We start from the raw sequence: 19,446 nt of genomic DNA, 5'->3' as shown, positions 1-19,446 counted from the left end.
ACCCAGAAACATCTAGTCCTTCAAGGAAAGTTCCAGAACTTCCCGAAAATTGAGGAAAACTGGTCAGGGGTTGCAGACACGATTGCGCTTGTTACTTTGTAGTTAACAGTGGTACATACTGCTCTTTTGTACTACTGTCGTTTTGAAACAAGCGCTTTTGGGCCCCTCCCACCTTGGCTATAACAACGAAGAGCCATAATATGGAGGCAACCACGAGCCGAGCTTCAGTGTTCTTCGACGAAGCAGCTGGCGTGATGCGGGACCTAACAAGCCCATGACGTCAATGGAGATGCGGCGGCGCTGGCTACAAGAGGAGTGTCTTCCGTGGTGTAGGGAAAAGGCCGGGCCGTCTGCATTGTATTCGTGGCGGTTGCTGTGTTTTTTAGTATAATTATCGATATTCCTGCAAGCTTTGGTGGGGTTGGTTGCGCCATGAGGTATAAAAAGGAAATTACACCTTTTTTCATATTTTGCTTGCTGTCGGATAAAGCTGAGAGCGAAGGGCAGCGGCGCTGAGCGCGACATGTAGACCCTTCGGCGACGGATGGCTTTCGCAGCTAATGTGCGTTGCACTTCTGCATCGAAACTTGATCAGTTCGTTTGCAACTCTTAATTCTTGTGGTTGCTTTTTGGCCGCGCGGCGAATAGCACAACAGCAAACATCTGCAGCTCGAGCACGTTTTGTTCTATACTCTCAAGTCGTAAGAAGTTTGGTCGCGATATTTCGTGTACTCCTGATCTTAAGTCGAACTTATAGGAAGCCGCTATAGGAAGCCGCGCGCTGTAAGATCCTACTCACCTGTAGTACTGCTACAGCCTATGTTCGTACAGAAAAGGATGAAAGCTGCTGCCAAGGTAATTGTAATGTAGCACGCTTTTCTATGTTTTCCGTTTCGCGAGTTTGAACGAGTTACTCTTCGTCACCGGTCCTATAGAAAGCGAGTTGACATCACTAGGACTTCGGCAAAGTCACGCAGAGTTATTTCTCAAGTTATCTTAGTTTTCTTTTTGAAGGTGGTTAAGAACCTCACGAACGAATTAAATATCCCCGCACAACACTCTGATCAAGCAGGATAAATATGATATATATGGTATAAGGGGTTTAATGTCCAAAAAGGGAATCGGCTATGAGAGGTGCAAAACAAGCAGTATAAGATGACGCGCATTTTAATAAATATTTCACAGGTATAATAAAATACCTCAGCAGATCGCTTAAATTTCGCTGTAAGCGATCGTGGAAACTTTGCATTTGCGCTTATGCACCTTTCTATAAATCAAAGAGAACAAAAATGAAAGCTGTTAATAACCCTGACTACATCTTTACAATGAAACAGGCTGTTAATTTTATCGAGCAGGATTAAAACAAGTCGGTAGCCCACTAGGCGAACGTTGCAAAGAACTAAAACACTGTGTTCTTAATCAGTAGAACTATGACTTAAATTGCCGGTACAGTCAGCTAGAAATCTAGTGAACTATAGTTGCCGGTAATAATGTTCGTTAGATTGGTGCTTGGATCAGCAGAAAACCCATCAAAGGAGTCATCGTATGAAAAACGCATTTCCAATCATTCATATCGTCGTCCTCCATGCACGCGATATCAATAGGCCCGAAAGCTGAACAGTGTAGGCTATTAGTTTTGCTTATATAGTGCGTTTTCTAGCTTTTATTTACCTTAATCAGTTACTACAGTCGCCCAGTGTAGCCGCGCTGTTGAGGTCACAGAGAAGGAATCCAGGTAATTCCAGCCGTAACAGGCGGAAAACGTTCTGCACTACTCTTACCGCATAGACCAAACCATTTCTACTCACAAGCGAAGCTGTCGCTTCATATTATTCGCACGCGCGAACCGGTTTCGAAGACAGCGTCGCTTGGAGCAATGTAGGTATGCTGCGTTTTTGCTTACACCCCACGTCGCTGCCGATCGCAGCGCCACCTTTGTCTACAAGCATGACGCTTGTCTACAGATCATCCTAAGATAACCTCGAGCTAACCTGGAGCACAGATGCATCCAAGTTAAGTGAATAATTCGAGAGATGAGGCTAGAGTTGGCGCGATCCGACTAATAAAGATAAGCACGGTGTAGAGCTTGCTTTACGAAGTGGGTGCAACAGGTAGTTTTGCAGTGCACATACTTGCTGTAAAGCACTCTGGGTGGTACGCCTGGTTTTGACGTGCTCCATCAGGAGTCAGAAAGGTGGCTGGTGTCAGAAGGACACTCCTCTTTTAAGTTCGCTCCTCTGCCAGCGAACTTCCAAGGGAAGAAGAGCGTCCTTGTGACATCAGCCGCCTTTATGACTGCAGATGGAGCGCGTCAAAGCCCGGCTGCAGAATGAGGTTGTCCAATTCATTGAATCGGGCGCTGGCACTATGCTCGCCTTGAGGCAGTTCCAGGAGCGACTCAGAGAGTGCAACGATGGCCTGCGATCCCTCCACGAACAACTCGAGCAATTTCTTTCGGACGAGGAGGTGGGAGAAGAAGTTTCATTAGTTTTGCAGTACGAAACCTTCGCCGCAGAAACATTGACGCTGCTCCGTCCCCACGTCGAGGATTTAGAAGCGCCACCTTCTACTGTGCATGCTCGTTGTCCTGATACTGACACTGTTATTGAGCTCATGGAAGCAGACAGTCAACCTACTGCGATGGCTGCTGCTGAACGACCAGGCCGAGTTGATTCCCGCCTGCCAGAGATTGACTTGCTCCGCTTTGACAGTAACGTACCCCATTGGTCAGCTGCGCATGTATCACCATGCTGTTCCCAATACCGTGGACCTGACCAACATGGATCGCTTTCAGTTCTTGAACAGCTGCTCAATACAATGGCTGCACAAGCAATCGAGGAAATTCAAGCGTCAGAAACATCACACGGCAACGTCATCAGCCTACTAAAGACCCGCTTAGGAAATCAACAGATTATTATCCAGCGGTACTTGGCCAACCTCCGGACACTCAAGCCCTCCTGCTGACGTGGTTGGATTATGTGGTCTTCTGGACTACGTCAACATCAACGTCAGAGGATTGCATGCGCTCGCTGCCCTTACAAAAATGAGTTTTGAAACTCTATTGTTGGACTATTGACCACCTTTTGAATTTATTGAATTTCGATAGACATTCAACCCCAGCTGAGTGCAATCTTTACAGGGCCAACAGAATTTTCATCGTGTTCTACCCAATAGACTTTTTGTGCTATTTTTTCTATGTGCTTTTTGTTGTCAGTTTTCAACGTTCACGAACAATTAGCGTGTACTGTTCATGCTGACCCATGTTTTTAAGTAGTTTTAGGCACCAATGATAAGAACATGATGTGACAATTTCGTTATGAATTTTTGGTCTCACTTGTAATCAACTATTGGCCCCATTCTGCAAAGGGAAATATAAGAACAGCATGCAGTTGCGTGCTCGTTCATGTTATATAAAAGTACATATTAACGGTGCACACTTAGCTCAAGCTTCGCAACACAGTGAAAATATGCCCTAAAAACTTAGTGATGGCAAAGCCTCCACTAATAATACAAATACATCGTTGAATGTCAATCAGAATCCGTAATGGATCAGCTTCTGTATGTCGCAGAAGGTAACTTTAGTGGTAGGACATATTTTATATTTATCATAAAACAAGTTCAGTGAGTCATCATACTAACAAACAGGATCCTAGATTGAACCTACCATGTAGGGCAGGACAGAGCTTTTTTAAACCAGTTGCAAAGTTCACTATATATATGCTGCAGGGTCTGACATTCTGCCCAATCCTAGGTATTTTTGCCCGTAGCTTTTGCCGCAGAATGAGGTGCAGTCTGTATTGGAATCCTCCACCGCTGTATGTCTTTGGAGAATTTTACTGTTATTTTTTTCTTTTCCTTCCTTTCTTAAAGTGGACACCATGCTAAAATGAAGTCACTTTAAACATTGAGGGGTTCTAATAATCACGGATTGATCCCACGCATACTATAGAGTTAACACGCATAGCAAAAACATTCGCGTATGAAATAAAAAGAAAAAAAAACAGGATTGGACGCGTCTTCTATCGGCGACTCTTCTTTTCAAAGAGGCATTCGGCCACTGCCTTGCTCCCCCTGTGCCCGCGAACGGCGAACGGCGCCAGCATGTCCGGAGGGGTCGAGGTTTACTTCCTGTCGGCTGGGGGGAAAAAAAGGGCGGGGGGGGGGAGGGGTTGCTCCCGCTGGGTCTGTGCTCTCTGCCTTCTCCGTGGTTTGTCTTCACGGAGATGACCTTGGCTGCAGCATAGCTGGAGTCGCGCAGCGGGGGCGGCGGCTCCCCCTTTTCACCGAAGCTGTTCTTCTGCGCCCCGTTTTCTTTGCACGCAGACGCGGGTACGCTGAGTGCGGCGATGTGCCAGTTCAGTTGGCGTTTTCCCGCCACCGTGGTCGCATCTTGCACTGTGAACGAAGCACCGTATGTAGGTTTTTCGCTGGTGATTATCACGAAGATCGTTTTGTTCAAATTGGAGCGCGAACGTACGCATTTAAGTCTTCGGAGGAATCCGCTCTTGGGCGGCAGCTTCTGCGCAAGGAGGACATGTTTAAGAAGTTCAACACTCGCAGGCGTTTTGGATTCTAGGCGAAAAGCCGGCGCGGGCGGATGGAGCGTCTGCACTTTGGTGAGTGTTTTACTTTTTCCTATTCGTGTTTGTGCCAGTCTTGTACAGTGTGTGCTACAAGGTGAAGCACGCATGTAAATATTTCTAGCAGGCAAACCAGCCTCGTCGAAAAAAAAAAGGATGGGGAGAGAGAGAGAGAACGAGGCTTGTCTCTACGCGGACGCTGGGGCCGACGGAACGCCAGTTGGGGTGGCGACATTTTCTTTCTTTTTTTTAACCGGTGACCGTTTTTGACGGATTGTTCGGCACAGTGCTGTACTCTTTCGATACGCTACTCGCGCTGAGACGGACACATTATCGAGATCATAATATGCCTCTGTCACACATTGTGGATTATTGAATCTGTGCAGCTCCGCCATTTTTGCAGTGTTTGTTTTTGTTTCCACTCATTTTAGTGCCTATAGTTGGTAATTTTGCTTCAAGTTTTCTGGGTAGTAATGCTTGTGACTTGCGCTTTGCTATTTATATTCACAATGGGATCTTTGACGGCAGCATATATTGTTTATCAGGGAGAAATGAACGATGTGGTAGTGCTGCCGAGCTGTGGAGGCGGCGGTCGATGCCGTCTAAGCAGTGAAAGACAGTGACAACTCATTTTAGACAAGAAATTTCTTGAGCTATGACGTGGAGCAGCGCACAAATGCCTTTGCTCTATTTTTAGGTTAGTATATACCGCAGCTTAATTATGATTTATATTGTTTATTTCAGCATCACATGCGAGGAGTTCCCGGACGTATCAGCGTTTCACGCAAAGAACAGCCTGGCGTCATACCTTGCACATGAATTGAAATAAAGCAAATAAACAACCCAGCTCATGTTATGGGTTCACCAAAGATGCATATTTTTTCTTTCTCATTAACGCGCATTTTTTATTCTGTGTTCCCTTTCCGCTGCGGATTAACAGAAAATGCTGCGTGATCAACGGTTAGCCAGGAGCAGGCACGAGGTGGTTTACATTAATGCAAAAGCAGCACAGCACATATCCTTGCTGCGGTCAGTCAACACATTCTATGTTCTGCTCGACCAATCAACAATTTAGTCAGTTTAGTGTAGGTTAATGAGTGAGTAAGTATAATGCGGCTTAAAAGATCAAGATCTGTTTTGTTCTTTTATGCCTCACTATGCTTATCATTAACCAGCACTGATCAGACAGGATTGTTGATTGGTCGGGCAGAACATAGAATGTGGTGACTTATCGCAGCTAGGAGATGTACTGTACTACTTTTGCATTAATGAAAATCACCCCGTGTCTGCTCCTGGCAAACCGATGATCGTGTAATATTTTCTGTTGTTCAGGAGTGGAAAGGTAGCAGAAAATCAAAAAGCGTCACTTGCAGAGTTTCTGAAGCATTTGAGCCTGAAATCAACAGAATTTCAGTTGCGCGAATTCCAAAAGCGCTCTTAAGAAACACATGGGCCACTATTTCATAAGCGCTCCACAAGAGGTCAACACTGCATCATCCAAGATGTTGCCGATTATCGACAGACTTTCAACAGCGTGTATTGACACAACGCTTTCGAATTTCTATAGAAACCCTACATGCATTTTTGTAAGGGTGTGCCTGAGTTATATTACTCTGCCATGCTGGTACAGATCCTTGTAAAAGTAATACCGAGCGAAGTCGTGATAGACTACTACAAGCCGCGAAGCATCGAACCAAAGAACACTGAACAGCAGTCGGCAGAAACGGAGCTTCAACGGTTGCTAGAGAACCTACGCATCGAAGTGGAAACTCGAGAACAAACTGGATCCAATCTACGATCGAACAGTCAAGAGGTGGGTCACGACTCGCCGGTCATGACCGCACGCAGTGGTAAGGATGAAGCATGCGGCTGGCGTCGGAGCTCCTTGTCTTCGGCTTCTGTTCTGCACAGTTCCACGTCTAGTCAAAGCAGTGAGTACGTCTCCCGTTCGACGATGCACTCAACGCAATGTTGCACTTGCGACATGAGTCTGCCAAAGGGAGAAGCATCTTAGCCAGACCCGGTCGTTGTTTTCGATGAACAAATCCTGAACATAGATCGAAAAATTGCCGTCGTAACATTCGCTGTTTGCTGTGCGAAGGCAGGCAGGGGACTTTAATCTGCAATTATGCTGATCATTCACTGAAAACAGCTACCACTGCAAGCGGCGTTATATGCAACAAGTTACATGCAGACACAAGTACTTTGCAAACGTTTAGAACATGGTTGATCACAGAGAGGCAGTCGATGTACATCAGAGGTATGTTTGATAACGGTAGCCAACGGACTTTTATTACAATCGACACTTCAAGGAAATTAGGTTACAACCCGTAAAGATTATCGATTAGACCATCAAAGCTTTCGAGACAGCTACGGAAACACCGTCACGCCAATTCAATTTGGTGCGCCTACATCTGAAAAGCCAATATGACACCATCAAACATGAAATCGAGGCCGTCGAAGTCGAGGATGAATTTCCTAGTCCAAACGTGTTCGTTAAACAGTTGGCTGGTGCAAAGAAATTTCTTGCTGCCGCGATTGTTTTTTCAGGCTTTAATGGCAGCAAAGAAATCGATTTGCTTATCGGAGCAGACCAAATTTCCATGTTTCCTTTTAATGAAATCTGTTCCCATGACCATAAAAAAAGCCTCGCAGTCATCAATACAGGACTTGGTCGGACGTTGCAAGTGAGCTAACCAGATCGTCTTGGTTAGCTGAGGCGGTAGAGCGAAAGCTCCGGAAAGGCTGTGGTCTCGAGTTTGATCCCAGAATCAGGACCAATTTTTCTTTGGCTACGAAGTTTCTGAAAACGCTGTGTAGCTTTTCTTTGTAGCCGTATGACTGCGCTTGAGTAGATGTCAATGAGTAATTAGACCCTTGTTACAAATCTACTCCACCATCGGGGACTCCTCATATATTCAATCCACAAAGGTTCTTGTTGTGTCTCGTATTGCGTACACCGCCATAGGCTGTAAGTAGTGTTTGTCAAAATTGCACAGTCCAGGGTTGTGCTTCTGAGCCACACCGTGCTACTCGTAATGCATTCCTAGTCTTTCAAATCCGAGAAGTTTTCTACCTTCTCCTACAGGAACGACTTCAATGAATACTAAAGAAGCGCCACTGTAGTGCTTAGAAGCACATCCCTGGCCTGTAAACAAGTCAAGTCAGGTTTTATTTCTTGCCCGCAGGAAAATGAGGAGCCAGGACTACAAGCTGTCGAAAAAAGCTTGTCGAGGCTCTGGCCCTCGTGCGTACGATAGCATATGAGCGGTAAGGAAATGTGAACAATATCACACGTGAAATAGACACATGGAATACCATAAAAAAAACGTCTTAATATCGATCGCAGAATTGCGAAATGAGCAAAAATATGGTCTATATGTGTGATTAGTAGACATATTACAGACAAAACCTAATGTTACCGACAAAGCCTTTTCCATTTAAATTCCTTCACCATATAGGTTGACTTCAGACAGTCTAAGCTGTCGTGCATATGTTCCTTAACTTATTTCAATAATTTGCACAAACTTTACACTGTATTTGCAATGTGTTTCACCTTTATTCATTCGTATATAGCGCAAGCGCTAGGAATTTAGCAGTTACAAAAGACTCTAAATAAACACTGGTTATTATTACTGTTCGTTATTCAAGTGCCTCATTTTCACTGGCAAGGTATACCGCAAATTTTTAAACTTGGTGCATCGCGTTGTCAGATACAACAAAGGAGAAATGCTAGCTTCTTCTCTCTGACAAAGTTAGCAATTTGCAGTCAATCCTGCTGTTAAGGTCTATGACCTCTGCGTAGATACTTATGAACGCATTTAGGATGCTCCAAGAAGGATTTCCTTGCGGAACGACTGCATGAGCGGCGGTATTTAAAGTAGAGGGAACATTTTCTCATATTCTGCAAATTCCCAAATATATTCCTATCTTTGTTTTGAGGCCAATCGGTAACGTGTTGCACGTTAGGAATGGCATGTCGCGTGAACACGGGAAACAGCATTTGCTAAAATCCGTGTTTCCCTCTTTTCCATAACCAACTTGTTCCCTGCATGCATATCTGTGAACAAAAACTCGAGAAATTGTATTCGGCGACGTTTCTACCAAAGAGCCATAGATGGCGCTGGTGATACGGAGAGCGAAGGGGGGAGTAAAGAAAGGGATGTTAAAGGGTCGCGAAAGGGAGAGAAGGAGTCAGGATCGGCGCGTGGTTGCCCTTGGCAACGGGACAGTTTCGCTCCCCCTTTCTCGCTGCCTTTTCATCCTTTCCCCTGCGCTTTTCCCCAAGTGTAGCTCCGGACCTGAGGTCAGACTGGGCCGTCTCTCTTCGCTAGCGTGCACGACGCTCGAACCCCGATTGCTTCCTCGTTGCTCGGCGCCCGCAACACCGGCAGCGCAGCCGGGTGGCGGAAAGTAGTTTTCTGCACAGGAGCGTTCCGCACAAAGTTGTTGCGTCTATATCTCCTTAATCTTGAACGCTCTGTGCACGCAAACTGGAACGAGAACCTGTGGCTCACTGAGCGGCTTGGATGTTAAAGAACTTTCGCGGACGCTGGACCACCTAGAAGCAAGGCGCCTGTGATTCAGCGCAGAACTTTGATACAAGCACCGGTGACATTGAATTGCGACAGAGGACTGAAGCTGTGCAATAACTGTGCGATTACGTGGAGCTAGACTGCTTTTTAAGGCGTCGTCATCAGAGAGGTTGGGCATCACTACCAGCGGTGGAGGAATTGTGTTACTCGCTCATTGCCGGTGGCTGTGGATCGGGTCGCAAGGAGTGCTCAACTGAAAGATTCTGTTTGAGAGACTAACCTTGATCGGCCAGGTAAGCTATACGTTTAGAAAAGACACACTGGCCCTACTACAGGAACAAGTAGAAACGAAGTGAGTCGTAAGTGGCAAATACACGCCGTAGTCGCCAAACCGTTTTTCGCCGCAACTGCTATCCCAGTACCTGTGTGGGCGAAGAGGCGGCGAAGCCCGATGGTGGGAAGGCCAGAGGACCGGCTCACAGCGACCCCCGTCTGATGCCGACGCCATAGTGCCATGGAACAGGGCCGCCACCTCTTCGGAATCATGGGCAAACGGGCCAGCAAGCTAACCAAGGACGAGATCAAGGAACTGGAGGAGTCCACTTACTGTGAGTATTTCTTTTGTCCTGATCGGGAATCCCGAGGCGCGGGCTCTGAACTTTCGTACTGCAAAAATGCCGATTTCTACAGGCCGCCAGACTTTGCCTAAGTCGTCACTGGCGCTCTCTTTTATTGCATAAACTTATACACGAAACCAGGATAGTCAAGATTTTATTTTAAAGCGCTTAAAAAAAGTGCCCAGTAATGGCAGACGAATGCCGTCAAAAGATGACCCAACTTGCATATCACACTCGTGGCAAATATTGGCACAAGACCTGTGGCACCCTGGCTGATGATGTCTCCTTCTCCTCCTCCCGAAACATTTTCGGTACGCCTTTCATGATCCCGAGAGCCAAATCAACAACACAGAAATGAATCCTTTTGTGAACCCCAGTGCCGCACTCTTGCAGTCAGTCCTACATGTTATGTTTGCTAACTAATGTTAGCGTGTGTATTATTCCATTCAATTCTTGCCGCTTTCCCTTCCTAATTGCAAGCATGGATCTTGCAAGAAACGCGCAAATAACTTTATTCCTTCGAGCTGCAATGCACCAGCGGCGCCTTGCACCTCTGCAATGCCATCGGTCGTCGTTGCTTGTACCGCTTTCCTTTGTAACTGTGTGCTTGTGGACGCAACCCAGATGTGCGTGCACAAGCATCTCAGTGCCATGGCGCCTTCATTTACAGTGGTGAACCTGAATCGCAGTATCTAAGCGTGTGTAGAAATTCATTTTATGTTTAATGGGAATGAGTGCTTGACGACATTATCTATAAAGATAGAGTATTAAGCCAATATGGCGTTCGTGCCAAGGCTTCTTTTGTGAGGTGCGGAACGTGTTGTACGCAGTGTCTCCGGCGGAGGGTATTTAGTGGTCCCGGAGGTTGCACTGTGTCCCATGAGCGACGCTGGAGGTGGATGATTGAGTTTAGCGGAGGGGCGGCGTCGCCTCGCAATCGAGTTCACTCTCTAGAATACTCTACGTCAGTAATAAAAAGCTTTCAGTGCGTACATCTACTGTCGAACTTGGGGAGTGATCAATGCAACGATGATCTTTCTGCCTTGGTGTGTGTGTGTGTGTGTGTGTGTGTGTGTGTGTGTGTGTGTGTGTGTGTGTGTGTGTGTGTGTGTGTGTGTGTGTGTGTGTGTGTGTGTGTGTGTGTGTGTGTGTGTGTGTGTGTGTGTGTGTGTGTGTGTGTGTGTGTGTGTGTGTGTGTGTGTGTGTGTGTGTGTGTGTGTGTGTGTGTGTGTGTGTGTGTGTGTGTGTGTGTGTGTGTGTGTGTGTGTGTGTGTGTGTGTGTGTGTGTGTGTGTGTGTGTGTGTGTGTGTGTGTGTGTGTGTGTGTGTGTGTGTGTGTGTGTGTGTGTGTGTGTGTGTGTGTGTGTGTGTGTGTGTGTGTGTGTGTGTGTGTGTGTGTGTGTGTGTGTGTGTGTGTGTGTGTGTGTGTGTGTGTGTGTGTGTGTGTGTGTGTGTGTGTGTGTGTGTGTGTGTGTGTGTGTGAGAGAGAGAGGGGGGGGACCTAGAGAGAAAAGATGACGACTCTCCGACCAAAGTCTCAAGTGGCCGAGTCGGCGCCCACAGGTCGGTTGCTGTCGCGTGTGTCGTGTATCTTCTTTTGTGTTTGTGTTTGTTGCGCCACATTTCTGAATACGATGCAGCACCAACTAGCCCCTCAAGCCGTTATTTTGAGCTGTCGTGAGACTTTCTTCGGGAGGTCGGAATGTTTTCTGAGTAGTATCCAGTAAGAAAGAGTGCAATTTTTAACCAATATCGGGCATATGCTCTTCATGTGAGCACTGAATAATTGCGAACAGAAAAAAAAAACTAGCTGCATCTTAAAGTGAAGTCGTAAAGCTGGGAAATTGCTAACGGTGTAGTTGTTTTCTGTGTTCCGCATGCGTGACACACAAATAAAAAAAAATTATCGATGTGTGACGTTTGTCGCGCTCCATACCTCGCTCTCTAACAGGGCTGCTTCATTGCCCGATTTGCTTGCACATTGCCGAAGGCGCTATAGCGCGAACGACAAAGGCGTGTTTGTGCCTTTATGCTGTTTTTTCTGACGTTTTAAAACTGCCAATGTCTTAAAATATCTGTGTACCTAGGGGTATGCAGACCCATTTCACCGTCGTGAGAATCACAGATGCGATCCTCGCTGCTTCACTTGGGAACCGGGATGCTGCCCGAGGCGAAAGTACTGCGGCGCCGCAACGTAATGAGGCGTTTTGGCACGCTTGTTGGTTAAGCACCAGGAAGCGAACAGCGCGAAGTAGGGCACATGCATCAGAAGAACAAAACACAGCAAGAGAATTGCCCGCCCATTGACTGCTTCCTGGGGAGCGCTGTGCGATTACCTTCTTTAGTCGGGACCGGGTAAATAACTCGCTGTCTAGCGGGCTGTATGCCGCGCGCTATTCTGTTTTATCTCGGTTTTGCTCCCGTCTGTCTATCGGGACTAGACAGTTTGTAGTTTGTTTAAACCTTCATCTGAGTTTCATTAAAGCTCACAGAAACAAGCTCCTGAGGTAGAAAACGTGTCTTTGATAAACCTAAGCTCTTAGGACTTCACTGCCTTTCTAGGGCCTACTCTTCCAAGTTCTGCAAATTAAAGCGGGCGCACGCAGCCCTATGAGTCTCAAAAAGAGGATGTCTCCAACACATACAGGACACATTCAAACATGCGACTCAGTGCTCTCTCGGTGTTCTCGCACTGCACGGGTTCACATACGAAATATATGTGATCATGTTGGCGAGTGTAATTTTGAAAGCTGCAGAGACAGGCTGCGCAAAACCGTAAATATGCCGCTCATCTGTGAAAACTTAACACGAAAGTTCTAGCAGTAACGTTACCTGCGTTCTGATCGTCAACGTTTATCCGCGCCCTTAACCCACGATACGCGAGGTAAGCAAGCCAGACACAGGAGACACGCTAGAACCAACAGACAGCAGTATAATTCTCTTTGCAGAGAATCGCTCTCCCATTTGCTTTTGAAAAAGAAGCCATATCATTTTGTAGTACGTTTTCTGCCTTTCTTAGTGAGAACCACACCTTAACTAGAAAGCGTAATCTGCAATGAAAACTATTCGATTTATCCCTGCTGCGCTTATATGTAAGTAAGAAAAGTAGGAATCGGCTGTACAATTTAGCTAGATTACGATCAGATGACCAAACTTAGGCTTTCTACGTAAGTCACCGTCGCTTATCATCATCATCATCATCATCATCATCATCATCACTATACCCACTGCAGGGCGAAGGCGTCTCCCATATTTCTCCAATTAACCCGGTTCTGTGCTAGCTCCATCCCTTTGACCCCTGCGAACTTCTTAACCTCATCCGCCCACCTAACTTTCTGTCGCCCCCTGCTACGCTTCCTTCCCTTGGGATCCAGTTTGTTGCCCAAAGCGACCATCGGTTATCTTCTCTATGCACTACATGTCCTGCCCATGTCCATTTCTTTTTCTTGATTTCCACTAGAATGTCGGTAACTTGAGTTATTTCTCGGACCCCGTCTGCCCGCTTCCTCTCTCTTAATGTTACCCCTACCATTTTTCGTTTCATAGCTCTCTGGGTTGTCCTCAACTTAAGTAGACCCTCTTGGTTAGCCTCCGCGTTTGAGCCCCATAGGTGAGTACAGGTAAAATGCAACTGTTGTATACTTTCCTCTTGAGCGATACCGGTTAGCTGCTAGTCATAATCTGCGAGTGGTTGCCAAATGCGCTCCATCCCAATCTTATTCTTCTTGTTATTTCATTTTCATGGTCCGAATCTGCGGTTACTACCTGTCCTAAGTAGACATATTCGCCTACTGCTTCCAGTACTTCGCTACCTAATGTAAACTGCTATTCCTTCCCGAAGTTGTTGAACATTACCTTAGTCTTCTGCATATTGATTTTCAAGCGTACATTTCTACTTTTCCTGTCTAGGTCATCAATCATTATTTGCAGTTCATCCCCTGAGAGGCTTAGCAAGGCAATGTCATCAGCAAATCGCAGATTACTGAGGTATTCTCCATCTACCCTTATCCCTAACTGCTCCCATTCCAAATCTCTGAATACTTCTCCTTGCCTAACATGATTATAGGAATTTTGTTACTTTCTTTATGCAGAAATGGTTGCTGTATCTTCCAGCACTTTCACGTACGGCTTGTCTACTCCCTGATTTCGCAATGCCTGCATCACCGCCGAGGTTTCAACTGAGTCAAATGCTTTTTCGTAATCAATAAATGCTATGTATAAGGACTGGCTATATTCCGAGCATTTTTCTATCACCTGGTTGATGGTATGGATTTGATCGCTAGTAGAGTACCGTATCCGAAACCCTGCTTGATCCTTTGCTTAATTGCAGTCTAAGGGTGCTGATTTTATTAGCGATTAGCTTAGTAAATACCTTATACGTAACAGACAGTAACCTGATTGGTCTGTTTTTAAGGTCCTTAGAGTCCCCTTTCTTATGAAGGAGGATAATGTTTGCATTCTTCCATGGTTCCGGTACCGTCGATGACACCAGGCACTGCGTATACAGGGTGGCCAGTTTTTCTAGCACGATATCCCCCCCCCCCCCCCCGCCCTTCAGCAAATCTATAGTTATCTAATCCTCTCCAGCTGATTTCCCCCTTTTCATAGTTTCTAATGATTTCCCGACCTCGTCCTTCGTCACTGGTGGAACGTCTGGCTGTTTTTCCCTACCGCCAATCTCATTACGGTCCTGACTACTTTGGCTACTGTAGATATCTGTATAGAACTCCTCGGCTACTTTGCCTATCTTGTCCATATTCGTGATGACATTGCCCGCGTTGTCCCTTATCGCATACATCTGGTTTTTGCCTATGCCCAATTTCTTCTTTACCGCTTTAAGATTTCCCCTGTTCTTTACACCATGCTCAATTTTTTCCATGTTATACTTCCTTATATCGACCATCTTACGCTTATTGGTTAGCTTTGATATCTCGGCCAATTTTATCCGGTCTGTTGGATTGGAAGCTTTCATACTTTGGCGTTTCTTAATCAAATATTTCGTCTCCTTAGACAGCTTACCGGTATCCTCTCTAACTATCCTACCGCCTACTTCTATAGCGCACTCAGTAATGATGCCTCTGAAATTATTGTTCTTTGCTTCTAGTGTAATGTCGCCATCCTCGGTTAGAGCTGAATATCTATTCTGTAGCGAGATCCTGAACTCTTCTGCCCTCCCCCTCACCGCTAATTCATTGATGGGATTCTTTCTTACTAATCTGTTGTGTTCCTTCTTCAGATTTAGGCTTATTCGGGACCTCACCAACCTGTGGTCACTGCATCGCACTTTCCCGATTACCTCTACATCTTGCATAATGGCGGGGGTTGAACAGAGTATGAAGTCGATTTCATTTTTAGTCTCCCCATTAGGAGTTTTCCATGTCCATTTCCGGTTCTTCCGTTTGCTGAAGAAGGTATTCATGATTCTCGCGTTATTGCGCTCTTCAACCTCAACTAGTAACTCCCCCCTGCTATTCATAGAACCAATGCCATAGTCACCTACTGCCTTGTCTCCTGCCTGTTTGTTCCCTACCTTGGCATTGAAGTCGTCCATTAGTACAGTATACTGCATCTTTACTTTTCGCATTGCCGATTCTACATCTTCGTAGAAGCTTTCAACTACTTGGTCATTATAACTACATGTAGGTGCATAGGCCTGCACTACCTTTAGTTTATACCGCTTATTAAGCCTAATTACGATGCCTGCCACCCTCCCAATAATACTATAGAACTTATCTATATTACCCGCTATATACTTATTGACAAGGAAACCTACTCCTATGTTGTTGTCTCTCCGTCGGTTATATGAACAGACTACAAGATTTTAAAATATTATTTTTGAGCAAAAATATTATTTTTCAAGCAGGAAAATGTAATTCCTTTGAATAACCTGACTTCAGAAACAATTTTATGATGACAAACCAGGTAATGTAAACCAATGATGACCTTCAGTTAACCGAAAAAGGCGGGAACTAATGAGCCATTCTAGGGTTTATATATAGCAGTCGATAACTATTCATTATTTAGTTAAACTCTTGTACATCATGAAGTAGGACAGTTCACCGTTTTTACAGCACTTGAATCATCACCCCCGCTGGGGTGGCGCAGTGCTTACGGCGCTCGACTACTGTTTTCAAGGACGCGGGATCCAATCCTGACTTCGGCAGCAGCTTTTCGATGGAGGCGAAAAGCAAGGCGCCCGTGTGCTGCGCGATGTCAGTGCACGTTAATGAACCCGAGGTAGTCAAAATTTCTGGCGTCCCCCACTACAGCGTCTCTCATAGCCCAAGACGCTTTGGGACGTTAAACCCCACAAAACAAACAAACAAACTTGAATCATCACCAACTAGATGGAAGCTTATTTAGCAGGCCTGCTGCAGCTATCGTACTTTGCAAACTGCTGGTAATTTCCTACTGCAGTGTTATCGACGGTGGCACAGTGCACAGTTGCTGAACCCGATGAGTTAGCACTGTAATAACGTGCTAGGCAATAACGACACAATTTACAACCTGCGAACCTTTCATCACCCGGAAAGAAAACACCTGACGATAAATATTTCACCATTTTGTGCAGTAAAAGGGTGCGAAAACCGGCCTTTTTTTTCTTAAACAATGTAGAGGTCTCTGCACGATTATGTATTGAGGGATCTTGCCTTGAAGTACTTGGTCGAGTACATCGTGAGAATCTAACCCGGCCAAAATTCCTTTAAAATGTCCAGAGAAAATAATTTTCATTGTGACAAAGTCCAGAATATGCAAGCTACGAGAAAAAAAAAAGGAGACACACAACAAGGCGGTGTTTGTCCGGACGTTTTCTCTGACAGCTCAATTTTCTCTCCTTTACTGCAACGTAATTTCAGCGGTTCCCTTAATTATTTCCTCTGTCCCTCGTCTTTGGCGCTGTTTTCATTATCCATATGTGCCAACTGTCACAATTTAACGTTCTTGTAGGCTGTTTTTCAATGTTTTCTGTGACCTCAATGATTGAATACGTACTCGGCATTCATTACCCACAAAAGGATTTACCACTTTACCCAATCAGGCGTTGAAATCGCGATATATCTGTTCGCTGAGGCCAACGCCGGCATCCTGGGGATTTCGGCAACACTATGCTCCTGGTGGAACACCTGCACGTGTCTCAACTGCATCTGCTCGGCGTGTAGGCTATACTCATTTAAAAGCGTTCGTTTTGGCCAATAGTGATCTCTAACAGGAGCTTTGATGTCCCTGCGGCATAAACCGCGATGAGAAGATCCTCCTCTTAACGGCAGAATTGGCAAATATCGCGACGTTTTTTACTCTCAATGTACTGGAAGGGTCCGGACTATTCTTGACCACCTGCTTCTTTAACGTGCACTGGCATCGCACAGTAGAAGGGCGCCTTTCTATTTGCCTCCACCGAAAAGCCGCCGCTAAGGCTAGGATTTGACCCCCGCGCATCCTTTGAGCTGAAGAAGTCGTGCTCCGTAACTACTAAGCCAGTGCGCGGAATGTCTCCCAGAAAAGTTACAGCATCCTGACAAATTTATTAATAGATGTTATATACGCCATAGTTTAGTAATAGAAAAAAAGAGAGAGAAAATACCCTTTCTCTCGAATCTTACAACCTCTAGCACGAACTGATATTTGACTTGTTTCACTGGAATTTCTTCAGAACGTCCTGCTCCTGTATACCTCGCCATGTACATATCTATAGAGGACATGAAATGCAAATCAATGTGAAACGCCGCGTAAGCACACAGTTCTGGAGTCGTTTACGAAGCGTTTTAGGCCTGGGCGGTCATCACAATATGGTCGCCGCATATAAACGGTCTTCACGTTTTCAAACAAACGTAGTGTTTGCGGTTATAGTGAGCTCCAAAGTGGTTTGGTATCAATGGCGCGGTGTTTCAGAACGGCGCCGGGTGACCAGGCGCAGACTACGCGGGAGTTTTCGCGATGTCCCTCCTCCCCACACCTTCTACAACTCGGTGTGTTCGGACTAAAAACCTGCTCTCTCAAATTTTTTAGTCGGGGAGTGATTGGGAGTTCTTGCCAGTGTTGCCAGGACAGAACGCACTTGTCATAAACGGGTAACCGGGAATGGATAAAATCTTGCGTTTAGTTTGAGGCGCCGATGTGCCAGCGGAGCTTCTAACATTAACGGAATATAAATGAGTGCATGAGTGCCCGAGGGTTCCAAATGCCGAGACACGTGTCAAAACGTCGCAATCGGAACTCCCGTCTCCAAGATTCGCAGCGTGGCTATGTACTTAGTTGCCCTGTATATTCGTTTTCAGTTTTCGGGGTTTTGGCGCAAAGCGACAATTTTCTTCCACTCATGATTTTAACTTGCAAATATGGCGGTACGGTGGACTCAGTCCTGCCAGTTTTCCCGCGAGGTCCTTCCAAAACTCTAGTGACAGTGATGGACGAGGCGTCATGAGGGAGCCCGACCAAGAACACCAATCTATATTGTCACATATTTATGGATGAAGTGTGAGAACTCAATGTGACATCACTTATGAAAAGAATTAAACAAATTTTCTCTTGCACGTAACTCTTCTTGCTTACACGAAGAATCACTCATAGTCATAGCCAATGGTTTAAGGAACGTTGGCTACTAAAATACGTTCCTGCCGTAGTGAAAATTGCCTTAGTGAAAAGGCCATGGAGCATAAGAGTATAGGGGCTTCAGACATCATCATGACACTTATCTAGGCCGCCTTCAGTTCGCTGGGTCAATGTTAGTCTCCTTTATTTTGCCGCGTCATATTTAGTCATACTTTCACCAGTCCTTATTAGCTTTGTTTCTTATTAGCATACATATCAATTATACGCCATGTACCTTTACTGCAATCAACTCTCCTAACTCTTCTTTTCACCTAATACACACGGTACCTTACAAGACTTCAGAAAGACGCCCGCAGACAGTGTACGCCTTGAGGGTCCTCTTAATATGGTGTCGTTAAAAAAAGATTTTTTGTACTTTTCTCACAGCCATACACTTTAAGGGAAAAAGGATTAAAAGGGGTAGTGAGGTTAGTCCTTTTGGAGACCAACTGATTTGCCACAACCATTAATCCTTTTGGGGGCCAACTCCAAGGGGATAAACACTTAGTCTCCAAAGGATGAACTGTAGGAGGAGGAACGGTTGCTCTTTGCAGATGCTCCCCAAGAGACTAACATTTGATCCTTGAAAATGGCCCCAGCGCCATACCTAATTATGGATCAGTATGACGCTGGAGACTATAGCGTAGTGGGACGCGGCATACTGTCACGCCCGCACTGGTGGCACTGTTCGCGCGGAGAAAAAAAAAGGGGGTTCAGATAAAAAGTAAAAGATAAAAAGTAGCAAAGCATCTCAATTAGAATAAACAAAAAGGTAAAAAATTTGAAATAAAATTAAAACTAGGAGAAAGAAAAAACGGCTGCACTAGCGCTCTTCGAACTCGGTGCTTCATACTTATAGATTGCTACGCTAACCACTCGGTCATGCCAACTTTTATTTCCTTTATTTCCTGTTAATGAAATTTACAGTGGGGCAAAGTCAAAGTACAATACCACGAAGAGCTCAAGAAAAAATAAGGTTTCACAAAGTTTCAAAAACGCTTTAGGTTAACCAGTTCGCAGAAAACTGACATCCATTCTGGTTTCTCACTTTGGGCATTATAGATGGCCATCAGGTTGTTGAAACTTTCAATGAAATACTCCCTCGCGGAGCGAGTCCACGTGTCTC

The 19,446-nt window shown here is 45.5% G+C and overlaps 1 protein-coding gene and 1 long non-coding RNA gene across 2 annotated transcripts in view; one reads left to right on the top strand and one right to left on the bottom strand.

The window, feature by feature from the left end:
* Positions 1-19,446, bottom strand: part of LOC146183324 (uncharacterized) — a 96,280-nt gene that overhangs the window by 26,344 nt on the left and 50,490 nt on the right. The window lies entirely within an intron of this gene.
* The window catches only part of LOC146183323 (frequenin-1-like), a 398,108-nt gene continuing 388,291 nt past the window's right edge, over positions 9,630-19,446 (top strand). The window contains exon 1 of the mRNA XM_084608709.1: positions 9,630-9,723. Coding sequence (XP_084464835.1) covers positions 9,630-9,723 — 94 coding nt within the window. The remainder of the gene's footprint in view (positions 9,724-19,446) is intronic.

The sequence above is a fragment of the Amblyomma maculatum genome, chromosome 7 (genome assembly GCF_055883805.1).
Source record: "Amblyomma maculatum isolate TAMU_Amacu chromosome 7, ASM5588380v1, whole genome shotgun sequence".
NCBI lineage: Eukaryota > Metazoa > Arthropoda > Arachnida > Ixodida > Ixodidae > Amblyomma > Amblyomma maculatum.
The sequence above is the reverse complement of the archived record's forward strand: the minus strand, read 5'-3'. Positions and strand labels throughout refer to the sequence as shown.